General features: G+C 44.0%; 1 protein-coding gene and 1 pseudogene across 1 annotated transcript; one reads left to right on the plus strand and one right to left on the minus strand.

Moving 5' to 3' along the window:
* Positions 1-4,395: 4,395 nt before the first annotated feature.
* On the plus strand, positions 4,396-7,672 carry LOC103020610 (mitotic checkpoint serine/threonine-protein kinase BUB1 beta-like; annotated as a pseudogene).
* A 2,787-nt stretch (positions 7,673-10,459) lies between these two features.
* Positions 10,460-11,352, minus strand: C10H6orf226 (chromosome 10 C6orf226 homolog). The gene has a single exon (XM_007198008.3). The coding sequence runs from the start codon at positions 11,303-11,305 to the stop codon at positions 10,973-10,975; it is 333 nt and encodes a 110-aa protein (XP_007198070.2). The 5' UTR covers positions 11,306-11,352; the 3' UTR covers positions 10,460-10,972.
* Between the last annotated feature and the right edge of the window lie 5,802 nt (positions 11,353-17,154).

Here is a 17,154-nt window from a genome sequence, read left to right on the forward strand (position 1 = left end):
CAATGCATAATGCAAGATACACAATGCACAGTGGTGGGAGAGAGGAAGCCAAAAGGCAGAGAAGATTTTTTTGTTTAAATTTTTCTTCTTTCCATAAAATATGACTTTTATTTCACAGTTAATTGGCTCAAGAGTGAACCTGCCAGGATTAGATGTTATATATGTTACTCTTATACTGTAAAGCATTGTGAAGTCAGATTACTTTAAAATGATGTATCAAAAAGTCACGGGAAAAGAGCAGTTGAGTGTGGAAGCCCAGGGTTTATACCCCAGATCTGTCGTATACTAAATATGGAAATGTTTCCATTCTTGTATAAAATGGGGCTAATATAGTCTAGCCTGTCTGCCTCCCATGGTTAAGAGTATTAAGCAAAACAACAGTTTTTAACTTAGAATTCTATATAAAGGAAGTTTTAAAAATTATGCTCTTCTGTATTGTGTACCATGTTATATACCATTCCCTGAACAAGTTATGGGACTATCCTTTTTTCTGGGGAAAATTAGTCCTATTAGTGTGTGTTAATGTGGGTCCATGACAGTCAACATAAATACCTGCTATGTTCTAGGTGTAGGGAGAACAAAAGACCTAGTTTCAGGAAACAATAGTAGGTGCAGTGAGCCATGTGGCTGATTTAAAGAGACTGACTTTAGAAGGTAGTTAAAGCTTTTCCTTGGCTCTAGAGGCTCTAGCCCCTTGCCTGACCCAGCTGGTTCTTAGAGCCTAAGGTTCTAGGGGTTGTTGTTGACTGGCTCTTCTTTATGCTTTGAGATTTCATTCGTTGTCCTTCCGGGGCCAAGTTTTTTCATCAAACCTTTTTTTTCACTGCCTATCTGGAGAATGGCTGTCTGAAATAAAAATGCCACTTGGATCCCAAATTCACTTCCACAAACCACCAGAATAAGCTGAATCAGGAGATATACACTAACTTCTACACTCCTAAGAAATCATTCCCAGTGGGTCAGAACCGTTTAGTGTGTCCTAAGTAGCATTTTAAAAATGAAAACACATCTATGCACTGCAAGTAGTAAAGTATGAGATTTGTTTCAATTACATGTAAGGACTGAAACAGGATTACTTTTTTTTTTCTTTTTTTTAATTGAGGCTCACAGTCTAGAGATACAAATACAAAACAACCACAGTGGGGCTTCCCTGGTGGCGCAGTGGTTGAGAATCTGCCTGCCAATGCAGGGGACACGGGTTCGAGCCCTTGTCTGGGACGATCCCACATGCCACGGAGCAACTAAGCCTGTGCGCCACGACTACTGAGCCTGTGTTCTAGAGCCCGTGAGCCACAACTACTGAGCCCATGTGCCACACCTATTGAAGCCCTCGTGCCTAGAGCCCGTGCTCCGCAATGGGAGAGGCCACTGCAATGAGAAGCCCTCACACGGCAACAAAGAGTAGCCCCCGCTCTCCACAACTAGAGAAAGCCCACGCGCAGCAATGAAGACCCAACACAGCCAAAAATAATAAATAAATAAATTTTAAAAAAACAAAAAAACAACCACCACAGTGATGCTCCCAGGAGGCTTAAGTCCAGCTGATAGGTGGTGGTGAATGCACAAAAGAGAAACAGCAGAGTGGCCAGTATCCAGGGTCCTAGTCTATGCAGGACACAGTCACACCATCCAGATCTCAGTGCATCGACTGAAAGATGCACAACCTAAAAGTTGAGAATTATGTTTTATTTGGTGGACTTTCTGAGCACTCAAGCCTGGGAGGCAGCTTCTCAAGATAGTTCTGAGAGGCCGCTCCAAAGAGGTAAGGGAGGAGCCTTTACAGGATATACAGGAGTTCTGCAGCAAAAACCAGGTAGTCAGAACATCAAAAGATGACTGTCAATTAAAGAAAACCAAACATCTCAAGTTAACGAATTTAACACTTTTCTATGTATGAGAAGATGCAAGAGTCTGGGCTTATTGAAATCATTCCTTTGCAATGCACCTTAGTTGTCCAGGGCCAGTATCCTGTCCTTTCCCTTCCTGTGTCCCCTCAGGGTGCGCCCTTCGGGTGGCTGCAGTGGCTGAGGGCTTGGCAGTGGCAGCCCGTTTGTCTCTCCTGAGTTCCCTCAGGGCTCACCGTCAGGGGCGTTTGTAGTGGCTCATGGCGTGATGGCCGCAGCATCCTTTGTTTGTTGATATGGCAGGCAACATTTTTCACCCACAGTGCTTCCCCTTAGTAATAAAATTCGACCAACGTTTGGGAGACGTTTCATGACCAATTTTGTCCCATGGTGCTAGGAAGGCTCATTCCTAGATCAGGCAAAGATTCTGTTGATAGCCTACTCAGTGTGTTAACTTTTTTTGGATTAGGCCCTGTTGATAATCTAAAATTCTCTGGATCACCTGTCTTACTAGTCTATTATGATCCAGGAAATGTTTTCCCTTGTTGCTTCTTCTCATATCTAGAATCACACTGTTACAATTATTGATCTATTTCCTCAAGATGTTTAGCCATCATTAATTTTGTTGGAGACCTGGTTACACATTGGGTAATGCAAGAGACAGTCTTATAAACTAGATGGGATAAGTAATAAAGCTAGTAACATTAATAAGGTCATAGTACAGCAGAGAGAGACACAAAGCATGAACTATCTGGAAACAAAGAGAATAAATTAAAACAATGATTAGTATAACTAGTTGTAATTTGGTTGTAATAAACCATCAAGTCCACAGGAGACCCAGCTGGAGAAGCCAAATTCTGTAAGGATTAGGTAGAGTGAAAAAGATAAATGTTTCATCTTTGTTTATAAAGGTATACTTTAACAACTTTTTGTAGGTCATAGCATAAGAGGAAAGGTTTTTCTAGAAAACAAAGATTAAAAGCCAGGATATTACAGAAAAAGTCATAAAATTATAAATCATGTTTATCAGTTCATTCAGTCCCATGTAATTAATTTCTGATGATCTGGATGAAGTGTTCAGGTTTTCCATTAGAGTTTTGTAATTTCTTACCTAGTTCAGTGGTATAAGCCAAAAGTTATCAGAAACTTATATTTGTCAGAAATCCTTTTTATGAATTTTCTTGAAGATTTTCATTTTATAAAAGCATCAGAGTAAAACAATGATTGTCTATAAATGACAAGACTTAAATGGCATGGTTAAAGATCTGATTACAAGGCAATTGGCAAGAAACTTGGATATTTCTGTGACATGTAACATTTTAAGATAATAACTAGAATTATGACTGATAACACTATACCAGAGCATATCAGAATTTTAGGAATTTCACATAAATTTTGGAATATCTATAACATTTATCCCTACAATATAACTAAGGTTCATCTCCAATCATTTGACAATGTTTCTCAAGTAATTTAACATACCAAATAGGCCTAATTAGTTTAATATTCCTCTCTGAGATGTCTTAGGGTTCCTTTGAAGCATCCCAGAGTTAGCCAGAGGTCAAAAGAACTTTTGTTAGAACTTGATATTTGGGATATTTGTCAAAAATATTAACACTTGGTCAAATAGGATCACAGGTCACTGTGAAACAATACTTACTTAACCAAAGTGACAAAAAATTTCAAAAAAAAAAAAAAAGATCACTTAAAGGCAAAAAAACTCACAAAATCTGTTACCAAAAGCAGTATTTCAGGGCTTCCCTGGTGGCGCAGTGGTTGAGAATCTGCCTGCCAATGCAGGGGACACGGGTTCGAGCCCTGGTCTGGGAGGATCCCACATGCCATGGAGTGGCTGGGCCTGTGAGCCACAATTGCTGAGCCTGCACATCTGGAGCCTGTGCTCTGCAGTGGGAGAGGCCGCGATGGTGAGAGGCCCGCGCACCGCGATGAAGAATGGCCCCCGCTTGCCACAACTAGAGAAAGCCCTTGTACAGAAATGAAGACCCAACACAGCCATAAATAAATAAATAAAAATTTTTTTAAAAAAGCAGTATTTCAAGAAAACTTTATTCTCTTAACAGAGAGAACCAAATCCAGTCTTGCACCAGTCTACTTTTAATAACAAAATCCATTTACGAAATTAAATTGAATCTAATCTGAGCTTGACCATGTATAAAACTCCTTTTTCAGGGCTCCCTTTTTACAAATCTTCTACAAGTTTCTGTATTCATATTAATTTGTCCCTTATTTTTTTTAATACAGAAATAACCAGCTCTAGGACAAAATCATTCTTTCCCCTTAACAAAATGTACTTCCATTCCTCATACCTTCTTTTGCTGAAAACACACATCCTACTTTCCTTGCATACTGAAATATTTCCCTTATTATCTTTAGTAGTTCTAATTACATACTACAATTTTAACTGTTAAAAACCTTAATCTCTAGCACAAACCAACAAGCAGCAAGTAATTATAAGCTGTTTGTCATACCCGCATTCCCTGATTAGGAGTATCCCATAACCTCTAGAAACCTAAAATAATTTCTTTCCTCAATGTGGTACAAGGTATGTTTGTGATAAACCCAGACATCTTTAGTTTTCCTTTCCTAAGAAGAATAAAGTGATTAACTTTAGACCTGTTTAGCAATTAATGTTTCAGCATTTTATCTCATTTGAAACGACCTGGACATTCAATAAGTTCCCATCATTTAACTTAACTTAGCAAAACTCAAGTTACCAAAAATCTAGAGAAACTATTTTAGACAGACATACCCAAGACATAATTATTTCTAAAAGAGTTCACCTGGGGCTTCCCTGGTGGCGCAGTGGTTGAGAGTCTGCCTGCTAATGCAGGGGACACGGGTTCTAGCCCTGGTCTGGGAAGATCCCACATGCCACGGAGCAGCTGGGCCCGTGAGCCACAACTGCTGAGCCTGCGCGTCTGGGGCCTGTGCCCCGCAGCGGGAGGGGCCGCGATAGTGAGAGGCCCGCGCACCGCGATGAAGAGCGGTCCCTGCACCACGATGAAGAGTGGCCCCCACTTGCCGTAACTAGAGAAAGCCCTCGCAGGAACCGAAGACCCAACACAGCCAAAAATAAAGAAATAAAGAAATAAAGTAGCTATAAAAAAAAAAAAAAAAAGAGTTCACCTGAAAACTCTTATCTCATTTACCTTCATTTTATAACTTATGAAAATATTATCCTACCACGTTAATTTGTTGCTGTTGTTGTGGTTGACAAAGTCTGTAACAGAAATAACATGAATGCGGGGCTTCCCTGGTGGCACAGTGGTTAAGAATCCACCTGCCAATTTAGAGGACACGGGTTCAAACCCTGGTCCGGGAAGATCCCACATGCCGCGGAGCAACTAAGCCCGTGCGCCACAACTACTGAGCCTGCGCTCTAGAGCCCACGAGCCACAACTACTGAGCCTGTGCTCTAGAGCCCACGAGCCACAACTACCGAACCCCGTGCGCCTAGAGCCCGTGCTCCACAAGAGAAGCCACCACAATGAGAAGCCCGCACACCACCAAGAAGAGTAGCCCCCGCTCACCGCAACTAGAGAAAGCCCGCACACAGCAACGAAGATCCAACACAGCCAAAAAAAAAGACATGAATGTATTGACCTTTAGTAAACCTAGGTACAATACAGTAAGACATGTCTATATTAATTAAGTCAGCGAGCTTAAGCTAGCTTTAATACCAGATGTTATACTATATATAAAATAACCAACAAGGACCTACTGTATGGCACAGAGAACTATACTCAATATTTTCTTTTCCTTTATAGGAAAAGAATCTGAAAAAGAAAAAAAGTATATATATAAAACTGAGCCACTTTGCTGTACACCTGACACTAATACATTGTAAATCAACTATATGTCAATAAAAAAATATTTTTAAAAACGAGATGTTAATTTAATATTGAATATTTCTTAGATCACATAAACCTGAAATTCATTCCGACCACTTTCTTTTATATTTAGAAATATTTAGTTTGTAACACCTTACTTTTAAGTCAATTATATAGAGCTCTTTTTAAGTTTTAATTTTGATAATATTTCTAGGGGTAGATACATCTCATAATAATGTCTCATAATAATGTACACACAGACACATAAACAGACAAAACTAGAGATCTCATAGCTTCACTTCAAAACTTAGTTATTGGGAGAACTGCGCAGAAGGGGAGAGGCAGCATGTGGAAAGGAGGGCCTCTGCAGTGTGGATTTCGGCAGTTTGGGGCACAATTATTGAAGACAGCTGTGAAGCCACACACTCCTCTGGGTTCTCTGGATCTTCTGCCTCAGTTACAAGCACCTCCTCCATCAAATGTCTTCAAATTCCTGAGAAACTGGAGCTCACTAGTGAGACTACAGACAGCCCTACTCAGTCACCCTGGTGTTCACAGTATCGCAGACAACTACTAAAATCCCAACCAGAGCTGAGTACCTCTGCAGAGTTTTTTTGTAGAAGATAGACCAATGCCTAATTTGGAAATAGAGAAGGAAATTGAATTAGATAATGAGGATTATTGCATTAAACAAGAATACCTGTTATGCGAAGACTACAAATTATTCTGGGTGTCGCCAAGAAACTGCAGAGTTAACCATAATAAAGGTATCTTCTCAACCTGTCCCATGGGATTTTTTTTTTTTTAATACATTTATTTATTTATTTTTGGCTGTGTTGGGTCTTCTTTTCTGTGCGAGGGCTTTCTCCAGTTGCGGCGAGCGGGGGCCACTCTTCATCGCGGTGCACGGGCCTCTCACTGTAGTGGCCTCTCCTGTTGCGGAGCACAGGCTCCAGACACGCAGGCTCAGTAGTTGTGGCTCACGGGCCTAGCCGCTCCGCGGCATGTGGGATCTTCCCGGACCGGGGCACGAACCCGTGTCCCCTTCATTGGCAGGCGGATTCTTAACCACTGCGCCACCAGGAAAAAGTCCCCCATGGGACTTTTATATCAACTTCAAGTTAAAGGAACGTTTAAATGAGGAGTGTGATAATTTGTGTAGCTGGTATCAATACCAAGATGGCTGTATCATTTGGCACCAATATATAAACTGCTTCACCCTTCAGGATCTTCTTCAATACAGTGAATTTATTACCCATGAAATAACAGTGTTGATTATTTATAACCTCTTGACAATGGTGGAGAAACTACACAAAGCAGAAATAGTCCATGGTGACTTGAGTCCAAGGAGTCTGATTCTTAGAAACAGAATCCACGATCCCTATGATTGTAATAAAAACAATCAAGCTTTGAAGATAGTGGACTTTTCCTACAGTGTTGACCTTAGGGCAGAGCTAGACGCTTTTAACCTCAGCAGATTTCAGACTGTACAGATCCTGGAAGGACAAAAGATCCTGGCTAACTGTTCTTCTCCCTACCAGGTAGATCTGTTTGGTATAGCAGATTTAGCACATTTACTATTGTTCAAGAAACACCTGCAGGTCTTCTGGGATGGGTCCCTCTGGAAACTGAGCCAAAATATTTCTGAGCTAAAAGGTGGTGAACTATAGAATAAATTCTTTGTGCGGATTCTGAATGCCAGTGATGAGTCCACAGTGTCTGTTCTGCGGGAACTTGTGGCAGAAATGAATGGGGTGTTTGACACCACATTCCAAAGTCACCTGAACAAAGCTTCACGGAAGGTAGGGAAGTTAATCAGTCCTGGGGCTTTCCTCTTCCAGCAAGATAGGCAGTCAAGTCTCTCGCAGATTCCTGCCTAAAACCAATGGTTGTACTGTGGAACACTGGACCTGTATATGCTATGATTTAATTTAGGTATACTACTAACACTTCTCTACTTTTTGGTAGAAGTATATTTCTAGGTAACTGGCATTTTCTACTCAACAAGGTACCTCCTCTTGGCCTTGTCTAACTTTAACAAAGAACTGTTTTATTCTAAATGGATTCCGTATTAATGGGTACATTGTTGTCATTTTTTTAAACATCTTTATTGGAGTATAATTGCTTTACAATGGTGTGTTAGTTTCTGCTGTATAACAAAGTGAATCAGCTATACATACACATACATCCCCATATCTCCTCCCTCTGCGTCTCCCTCCCACTCTCCCTATCCCATCCCTCTAGGTGAACACAACCTTGTCATTTAACGCATTTGTCTCAACTTTTCCCGTTTGTAATTTGTGACCTGTACCCTTATGGTCGTTATGTATTTTGTAAAGAATAAAATAGTATTTGTTAAAAAAAAAAAAAAAAAGTTATTGGGACTCCCCTGGTGGTCCAGTGGTTTAAGACTCCAAGCTTCCACTGCAAGGGACGCGGGTTTGATCCCTGGTTGGGGAATTAAGATCCCACATGCTGTGTGGGACAGCCCCAAAAAAAAAAACAAAAAAACTTAGTTATGAATCAGTTATCACAATATAAACTTACTAGTTTATAAATAACACTTGAAATGAATTAAATTTGCTTGCTCAGATGACTAAGCCTTTACTATTTGTGGAAAAGACTTTTAAGATTTGTATTTGTCCTTGATAAACCCTTAAGGAGGCTATTAATTAGATTTTGGCTGAGGGAGACTTTCCAGCCGTTTGAGTTTAAAAAGGCCACTTTTTCCTTTTTTTCTTCCTTGGTTTCAGGTTCTTTCTGATTGAGTTAATTAGGCTCAGTCTCAGGTTTCTGTGGGCTGTATTTACATTTTTGTTGTCAAGATTTGCAAGACATGGACTCCCCTGGTGGTCCAGTGGGCACGAAGGAATTCAGGCGCTTTTGGCAATCTTTCAAGTTGATTAATTGGCCTGTTGCCCCAAGTAACTGTTGGTCAAGTATCTCAGTGTAATTTTTTCCAGCCCTTTAAATATATTTTTTTAAACTGGGGTAAATAGAGCAGACTTGTTTGGGGCCCTTTAATGTTGGGAACCAATAGTGGGTCCCTTTGGCCCATCCAACCTTAGGTAGTTTTGTATCAAACCTTTAATTTAATCCCATTAACGTCTGTTTTATTTATTCCATTTTTAAGTAACCACCTTAAAATTTCCAACTTGTTGGGAAAAAGTCCCTAGACTTTCCCTTCAGTTTTTTCTTGTTTTCCTGTTAATCAACCTAATTAAAATTAATTATTCTAATGTTTTTATTGTTATCCATAAGACCCATTGAGGGGAAGCAGAGACCACAATAAGGCTTCCCAAACCATTTTTTGCGGGGTGGGGGATTGTTTTAAACTAAGGGAGTTCTTAGGTTAACCATTATATATATTTTTCCCACCTTTTTTTTTTTCCTCATAGGTACCAATAAAACAGCTAGTTATAATGAGAGCTCCCTAAAACTTTACCAACTCAGAGTTTTTCCAATTTAAAGGCTCCATCATCTGGCCATTAATGAGATGTATCTTAATAGTGACTCAAACCAATAAGATGCAAGAGGCATTCCCCACAAGAGAGTGTGAAGGCTGCTGCCTAAACAAGATCCAGAAAGTTTATTCCCAAAAATAGTCTAAGGAAGTAAAGGCCTTTGTTGTACAGGCTGACGCAATGCAGGTTAAGATGGCAAAATATCCCCGAGAGTTGGTACAGCCAGACAAAAGACTGCTCAGAATCCCAGTCTATTTAATTGGCTGCCAAATGTACACCATATGTGCACCTTTTGGATGGCAGAGACCAAGTTCTCAAAAGCCATACACACAAAAGGCTGGAAGAAGATCGAGTAGAACATTTACATCTCAAAGACACAGGAAGAGAAATGAAACTTCCCCCAGAAGGGCTTTTATTTTTGTTTTTTTAAGGTCAGAATTTTGAAAAGATGTTTTTATCAAGCCGGCTTTTTCTAACTTAACTGCGTATTCGATAAATGAGCCCAATCTGCGTCATTTTCAGGATGAGATTTCCTTTGACTCCCAATTAAGTAGGTATTTGCAAATATGAGCTCCGTACATTCATGAATCTGGCTAGAGTGTTAATCGGAGGTTGGTTTTCTGAAGCCCTTCGTTTTTGTTTGAGAGAATCTATTTCCCGTTTTAAAGTTGAATTCGTCGGGGATAAAACTTACTAGTGCACTTTTATCTTGACAAATTCTTATTAAGGTAGCCAATTTGAGGAAAACATCAGGTTTATCTAAACATTCGGCCCAGACTGCTCAGTACTTTTTTTTTTCTTTGGCCCCGCGGTGTGGCATCTTAGTTCCCTGACCAGGGATGGAACCCGTGCCCCCTGCAGCGGAAGCGCAGAGGCTTAACCACTGGACCACCAGGGAAGTCCCCAGATATCTTTTCAACTGAGCAAATCCAAGTGTCTTTCAACTGGGTTCCCCCAGTATCTTTCAGCTGGGGGGCATTTTCTTCCAGTGTCTTTCAACTGGGCTCCCCTAGTATCTTTCAACTAGGGAGGTCACTCCCCAATGTCTTTCAACTGGGGAGCCAGGCATCTGTTAGACACTGCCAAATAAAACTCAGGATAATCAACCAATAATCAGGAGATCCAAGAACCAGGAGAGACTCACCCAAGTTCGTATGAACTCTCCAAGGAGGCGGATGGGCACAAGAGGCCTCTTCCAGTACCAAGGGTCCGGTTCCTCGTAGAGTTCAGGCGAAGAGAAGTCTGCTCTGGTTCCCTCCATGGTCACCAAAACTGTGGACTGAAAAAAAAAAGCAAAACCTCAAAGTTGAAAATTATTTTATTTGGCAGACTTTCTGAGGACGCAAGCCCAGGAGGCAGCCTCTCAGATAGCTCTGAGGGACTGCTCTGAAGGATAGACAGGAGTTCTGCGACAAAATCAGGTAGTCAGAACATCAAAAGATTACTGTTAATTAAAGAAAACCCGACATCTCACGTTAATGAATTGAGCTTTTTTCTGTGAACAGGCAGATGCAAGAGTCTGGGCTCACTGACACTTTGCCTTTGATATGCGCCTTAGCTATCCAAGGCCAGTATCCTGTTCTTTCCCATCTTGAGCCCCCTCAGGGTGCGCCGTTGATAAGTGTCTGCAGTGGTTAAGGGCTTGGCAGCGGCAGCCCATTTGTCTCCATCCTGGGTTCCCTAGGGCTCACCGACGGGGCCGCAGTACTGGCTGATGGCTAGATGGCTGCAGCGTCCTTTGCTGATAGGGCAGCAACATTTTTCATTCACAGCTGCAAAGGACCTCGAGCCTCAGGAACCCACTATGTTCCATCTAGGAAGGCGCTGTCGCAGCCTCCCCGGAGCCAGGTTCTTCCAGGAGGGTCCTCTGCCCATAGGGAGGGTCGTCGGGCCTGTGGCCCCGGGTCTGGAAGGGCGGCGCAGGGGCGTCGGCGGAGCCCAAGGCCTCCCAGGGCTTGGGCCTCCGCGGGAGCCGGGACGCCGTGGGTTCGCCGAGGGTCGCCACGACGTGGCGCCTCTCCAGGCCGGGGAGCCCCCGGCCCTGCTGGACCAGTTGCAGGAGCTGCGCCAGGGTCACCGAGGCCGAGGCTGAGTCCGCGGTTGCAGAAGCCGCGTCAGTCCCGCTCTGACTGCCGGAGGGCTCCATGGCTGGCTTGGAGCCTGAGCGCTTCCGGGAGGGATGGGTGCAACCACCGTCGGAGGAAGTGAAGGGGGGCGTAGACCGTACCAAGCGGCCCAGAGAGCGGGGAGCACTGGAAAACATGCTCCGCGCGGAAACGCTTCACCCACAGATACACCACTTAGCCCGCCCCAGAGCCTCCAACATGGAATGCTTTAGAACACGGGAAGGCTTGTACAGAATGGAACGTGCCTGCCGACACGCCGATGCAGGCAAAAAGACCTGAGTTTGCACACTCGCCCGGGCACCGCGCACACACCTGCCTTCATGCATGCGCTGAGACTACTGCATAGACACGTGGTGGTGGGGGGGGGGCGGGGGAGATAACCTCCATCCCAGGCTCCAGAGCACCAGACAGAAAATAATGGAGGAGATGTCTCCAGTGGTCTCAGGAGAACTGGGAACAAAGGACACCACTGCAGAGCCTCGCCACTGTCTCCCCATTTCCTGCCATCAGGACTATTCCAGGCTTTCCCAGAGGGGAGGAGAGAAGATGAAGGCAAGCCAGGAGTGCTACATTCCCTCCAGCTGCTTGGGAAGCCAATGCCAATAAAACCCAGGTTTCTAAGTTTATCGAAAGCTAGCCTGATCTGGCACAGACCGCCTTAATCAAGTAAGCAAAGCTTAATTACTACTAATCGGACAAACTGGCATCATCTGCCTCCTGAAGTGATGCACTGCAGGGACACTACAGGTGCAGGGACACTGCATCTCCTCTGTAGTGTTCCTGCCAAAAGTGTTCACTCTGAATCTAAACTGGAGGAAATGAGCAGACAAACCAAAGTGAGAGACATTCTGCAAAATGACTGGCCTGGATGCTTTATAGATGTTGATACATAAAAGACGAAGAAAGAAAAAGACAAGATTGAGGAACTATGTCAGACTAAAGGAGATGTGAAAAATGCAAAATGTGATCCTGTGTTGGAGCAAAATGAGGGGAAAATCAGTTACAAAGGACATTTTACCCTTGGGAAAATTTGAATATGCTCTGTATATTAGATGACAGTGTTACATCAGTGTTAAATTAGGTGCAGTAACTGTGCTTTGGTTACATGGGAGAATGACCTTGTTCATAGGAGATACATGCTGAAGTATTTATGGGTGAAATGTCATGAGAGAGAGAGAAAGAGAGAGCAAGCAAGCAAATGTGGCAAAATTGCTAAGAACTGGTGAATCTAAATGGTTTGAAATTTCTCAAGATACTTCAAAAACAAACGTATGATTACCAAAGGGTGGGGGGGAGGGATAAATTAGGAGTTTGGGATTAACATATACACACTACTATATATAAAATAATCAACAAGGACCTACTGTATAGCACAGGGAACTATAGTCAATATTCTGTAATAACCTATATGGGAAAAGAATCTGAAAAAGAATGGATATATGTATATGTATAACTGAATCACTTAGCTGTACACCTGAAACTAACACAACATTGTAAATCAACTATACTCCAATATAAAAGAAAAATAAAAAAATAACTTTAAAAAATTTGTCAAGATGAAAAGTTGGAAGGGGTGAGCTTGAGAAGCCAGTCGGGAGGAAACTGACCAAACTAAGTGTTGTATAACAAAGAATTTGACTGGCCTTTGTCCCTGGTTCCTTATGGGGAGACTAAATCCTTGGAATTTCCCAAGTATTAGAAGAGATATTCATGGTGGGCCTTGATAGTTTATGCCAAGGAGGTGACTCAGGGTGGCCCCTAAATGGTTTCAGGACTGGGGCTGGCCAGTTATGGGAAGAGGGTTGGGGCTTTGAGCCATGGGGGGGGTCCAGGAAGGGGGCCTGGAGATTGAGTTCAGCCTCCAGCCAATGATTTAATCACCCATGCCGGCATAATGAAACCCCTATAACAACTCTGGACACAAAGCTCAATGGAGCTTCCTGGTTGGTGAACTCATCAGTGTGTCAGGAGGGTGATGTGTCATGGTTCCACGAGGAGATAACACAGAAGCCCTGCATGCCGGACCTTCTCAGACCTTCCCCTGTGCGCCTCTTCATTTGGCTGGTCCTGCTGATTTGTATCTTCTCTAATAAAACTGTAATCCTAAGAATAGCACTTTCCTGAGCTGTGTGTTCTGTGAGTTGTTCTAATGAATTATTGAAACTGAAGGGGGTTGTGGGATCCCCCAAACTGTACCCAGTGAATCAGAAGTGCCTGTGGCCTGGGACCCCTCTGAACTCGCAGCTGGCACCTGAACTAAGAGCAGTCTTGTTGGGGATTGTGCTCTTGAACTTGTGGGATCTGCGCTAACTACGGGTGCTTAGCACTAGAGCTGAATGGCAGTACTCCATTTGGGGTTTTTAACCCAACACTGAATGAAGGAAGAACTCACCTTTCTCTCTGTGGCCTGCATCAGTTTCTGGACTCCCTCCTAAATCACCAGGTTCCCTTTCTTTCTCAGATGTCCTTGGCCCCAGTTCCACTCCCAACATCCTACCCGGGGGGCTCTGGTTTTCTGCTCCACCATTCCGACCAGCCAAGGGCAAGATGAAGACATCTTTATGAGATTAAGACCAACCTTGGGTGTCCTCCCAGGCTCAGTAAGGACCAAATTTCCTCAGAATTAGGGACAGTAATATGTATGTGTTTGGGAAGTGGGGAGTTGTCTCAGTGTCATCTTTTTTCTTCCCTCGCATTCTTTCATCTCCTGAGCACAAGTCTGTAGTATGGACAGGACAAGTCTAGGAATCAGGGATTGTCAAGAGGGACCTCACACATCACTGAGCATAACCCTCTTATATACAGAGAGGTAAACCGAGCCTGTGAAAAGGAGTAACAGGGCTGGGGTGGGAACCTGAGCCCGCTGACTTGTAACCCAGGCTGCCTCCCCTTGATGGGGCACAGAGGCCCCTGACCCTGTGGGCAGCCATTCTGAGTCTGTGCCCTGCCACACATGTGTATGCAGAAGGCAGGGAGGCAAAAGAAGGAAAACCGAGTAAGCCCACAGGCAGGGGAAGACACTTCCCATCCAGGCCCATCCACAGCCTTTCCCTCCATCAGTGAGGACCCCAGAAGCCAAGAGGTCACGTCGGCAGGGTTTGGCAAGGCCAGATGTCAACCTCTAGGTGTAGAGACAGGCTCCAAACACCACTGAGCTCATTTATAACCCATTAGACATCTTTCATCCATGATTTTCAACATTGCATCTCAACAGGAGACACCCTCCCCCCCCCATTTATTGGAGCCCAATTCATCCTTCAAAGGCTTCTCAGTGGGCCCACCCCTCCCATTGTTGCCATCAGAATGAACCCATCCTTATTCTACGCTCCCACAGTCCCTTGCTCATCCACATAATCTTAGGCCATGAGTCCTACTCATCTAGTATCCCTATGTGCCCAGACCAGCACCTGCAGAGACCTAGTGCTCAGAAAATGTTAACTAGGGACTTTCCTGGTGGCGCGGTGGTTAAGAATCTGCCTGCCAACTCAGGGGACACGGGTCCGGGAAGATCCCACGTGTCATGGAGCAACTAGGCCCGTGCGCCACAACTACTGAGCCTGCACTCTAGAGCCCACGAGCCACAACTACCGAAGCCCACGTGCCTAGAGCCCGTGCTCTGCAACAAGAGAAGCCTGCGCACCGCAACGAAGAGTAACCTCCTCTTGCTGCAACTAGAGAAAGCCCAAGTGCAGCAATGAATACCCAACACCTACAAAAATAAACAAATAAATAAATTCATTAAAAAAATTTTTTGACTACCCTCAAGGAATGTACACTGTTACAATTATAAGTTAACGTACAATGGTATGTTAAAGTTTTATATTAGTATTACTGGGATGGAGCTGGAAAAAAAAAAAGAAAGAAAATGTTAACTAAATGCCTGCCTGACTGAATCTATTATTATAAACTCAAGGAGAAAAGACTGAATTCAACTCAATGCAAGCATTGGCTGAGAGCCTGCCATGTGCTATGCACAGCGCCAAGTGCTTAGTATACAGACCCCTGTCCTCAAGGGGCTCACAGTCTACCAAAAAGTCACAGAAGTAAATTATTATGATAATTATGATATACATATATCACAGAATTTATTATATAAGTAATGCAGTATGGTGCCTGGTGTGGTAACAATGTCATGTGCCAACTGAAATAAGCAGCCCAGGACTTCCCTGGTGGTGCAGTGCTTAAGAATCCGCCTGCCATTGCAGGGGACACGGGTTCGAGCCCTGGTCTGGGAAGATCCCACATGCCGTGGAGCAACTAAGCCCGTGAGCCACAACTACTGAGCCTGCGCTCTGGAGTCCACGAGACAGGACTACTGAAGCCTGCATGCCTAGAGCCTGTGCTCTGCAACAAGAGAAGCCACCGCAATGAGAAGCCTGCGCACTGCAATGAAGAGTAGCCCCCGCTCGCCACAACTAAAGAAAGCCCATATACAGCAACGAAGACCCAATGCAGCCAAAAATAATAAAAAGTAAATTAAAAAAGAAATTCAGGAAGTAAAGGAAACCTCCTTGCAGTGGGGGAAATGCACCCAGGTAATGCACTGCATGCAGAGGTATCACTATTACTTAAATTATCATTGGGAAAAAAAAAGAAAAACAAAAATTATCATTGGGGGTGGCATGGGATGAAGTGTAGGGTACTGCATTGCTGGGGTGGGGAGATGGGAGATGGAATGGCTGTGGCCCTTCTTCACTATGGTGGGGAGTCATTTGGCTTCTGATGGCCTCCGGGAACATGTGCAGGGGAAAGGAGAACTGGGAGTTACCAGTGCCTGATGAGGAATGTGAGTGAGCAATTAGGACTCCTTGATGGGACCTTGAAGGAGTCCCTCACCTCCTACAGAGAGGGTTCATATGGCTGACTCAATACTCAGCCCTCTAGGGAATTCCTGACGGTCCAGTGGTTGGGACTCTGAGCTTTCTCTGCCGATCAGGGAACTAAGACCCCACAAGCCACAAGGCCCAGCCAAACAAAACAAAACAAAACAAAAAAACCTCAGCCCTCTAGGTCTCTTATGCTAAGGCGAAGGCATTGATGGGGAAGGGGTGGGACCCTGAGATGGGGACATTTGGACAGACATGGATAAGGCTAATTCTGAACTCCTAAATTCTTTTGAAGTGTCTTATCTGTAGAGACAATCTCCTCTTGTCGTGATCCTGTCTCCTGGGACATCAGCCTCAGAACCCTTCCTGCCTCCATCCCTCCTGGCCCCAGGCCCTTCATGAGTTAGATCCCAGCACAGCCTGGGTGGAGAAGCACAAGGCCCACACTAAGAGAATGCCCCCAGACAGAAAGAGTCACAGGCCCTGGCAAACTGCCTTGGCAAGAGCCATGGGAGCGTGTGTGGAAGAGGGTTCGAAGGGAAACAGACCCAGGAGCATGGAATGTAAGATCCAGTTTGGCCAAACTCATGGCCATGGATGCTCATCCAGGATTTGGGACTTCATGTATTGGCTCGAGCACCTGGGAGAGGAATTCATAGTCTGCTAGCTTGCTTAACTAAAGCCTGGACTTAATGGTAACCTAGAGTTAATCAACTTGAAATGCCAGAATTTCCCTGGCATACTATAGAGGAAGGAATCCAAAATCTCAGAGAGATGGAAATGCTGGATTGGATTTATTATGTGCAATCTGCTTAGCCACCCCTAGCCATGTATTTTAAGGGAGTCTGGAAAACACTCCCTTCACCAACGCATTAAGAAATGCATTGGTAAGGGCCACCAGCATCCTTGGCTAGCTCTGACGGCTGTCCTCTGTAGGCTGGAGATGCTAATGGGGGATGCTGGATAGTGAAACTTAATTCCTTGATCTTGATGAGAATAATGGTATCCTGGTGCGGTAAAGAGCAGATGGCAGTGCTTAACAG

This window comes from Balaenoptera acutorostrata, chromosome 10 (assembly GCF_949987535.1).
Source record: "Balaenoptera acutorostrata chromosome 10, mBalAcu1.1, whole genome shotgun sequence".
NCBI lineage: Eukaryota > Metazoa > Chordata > Mammalia > Artiodactyla > Balaenopteridae > Balaenoptera > Balaenoptera acutorostrata.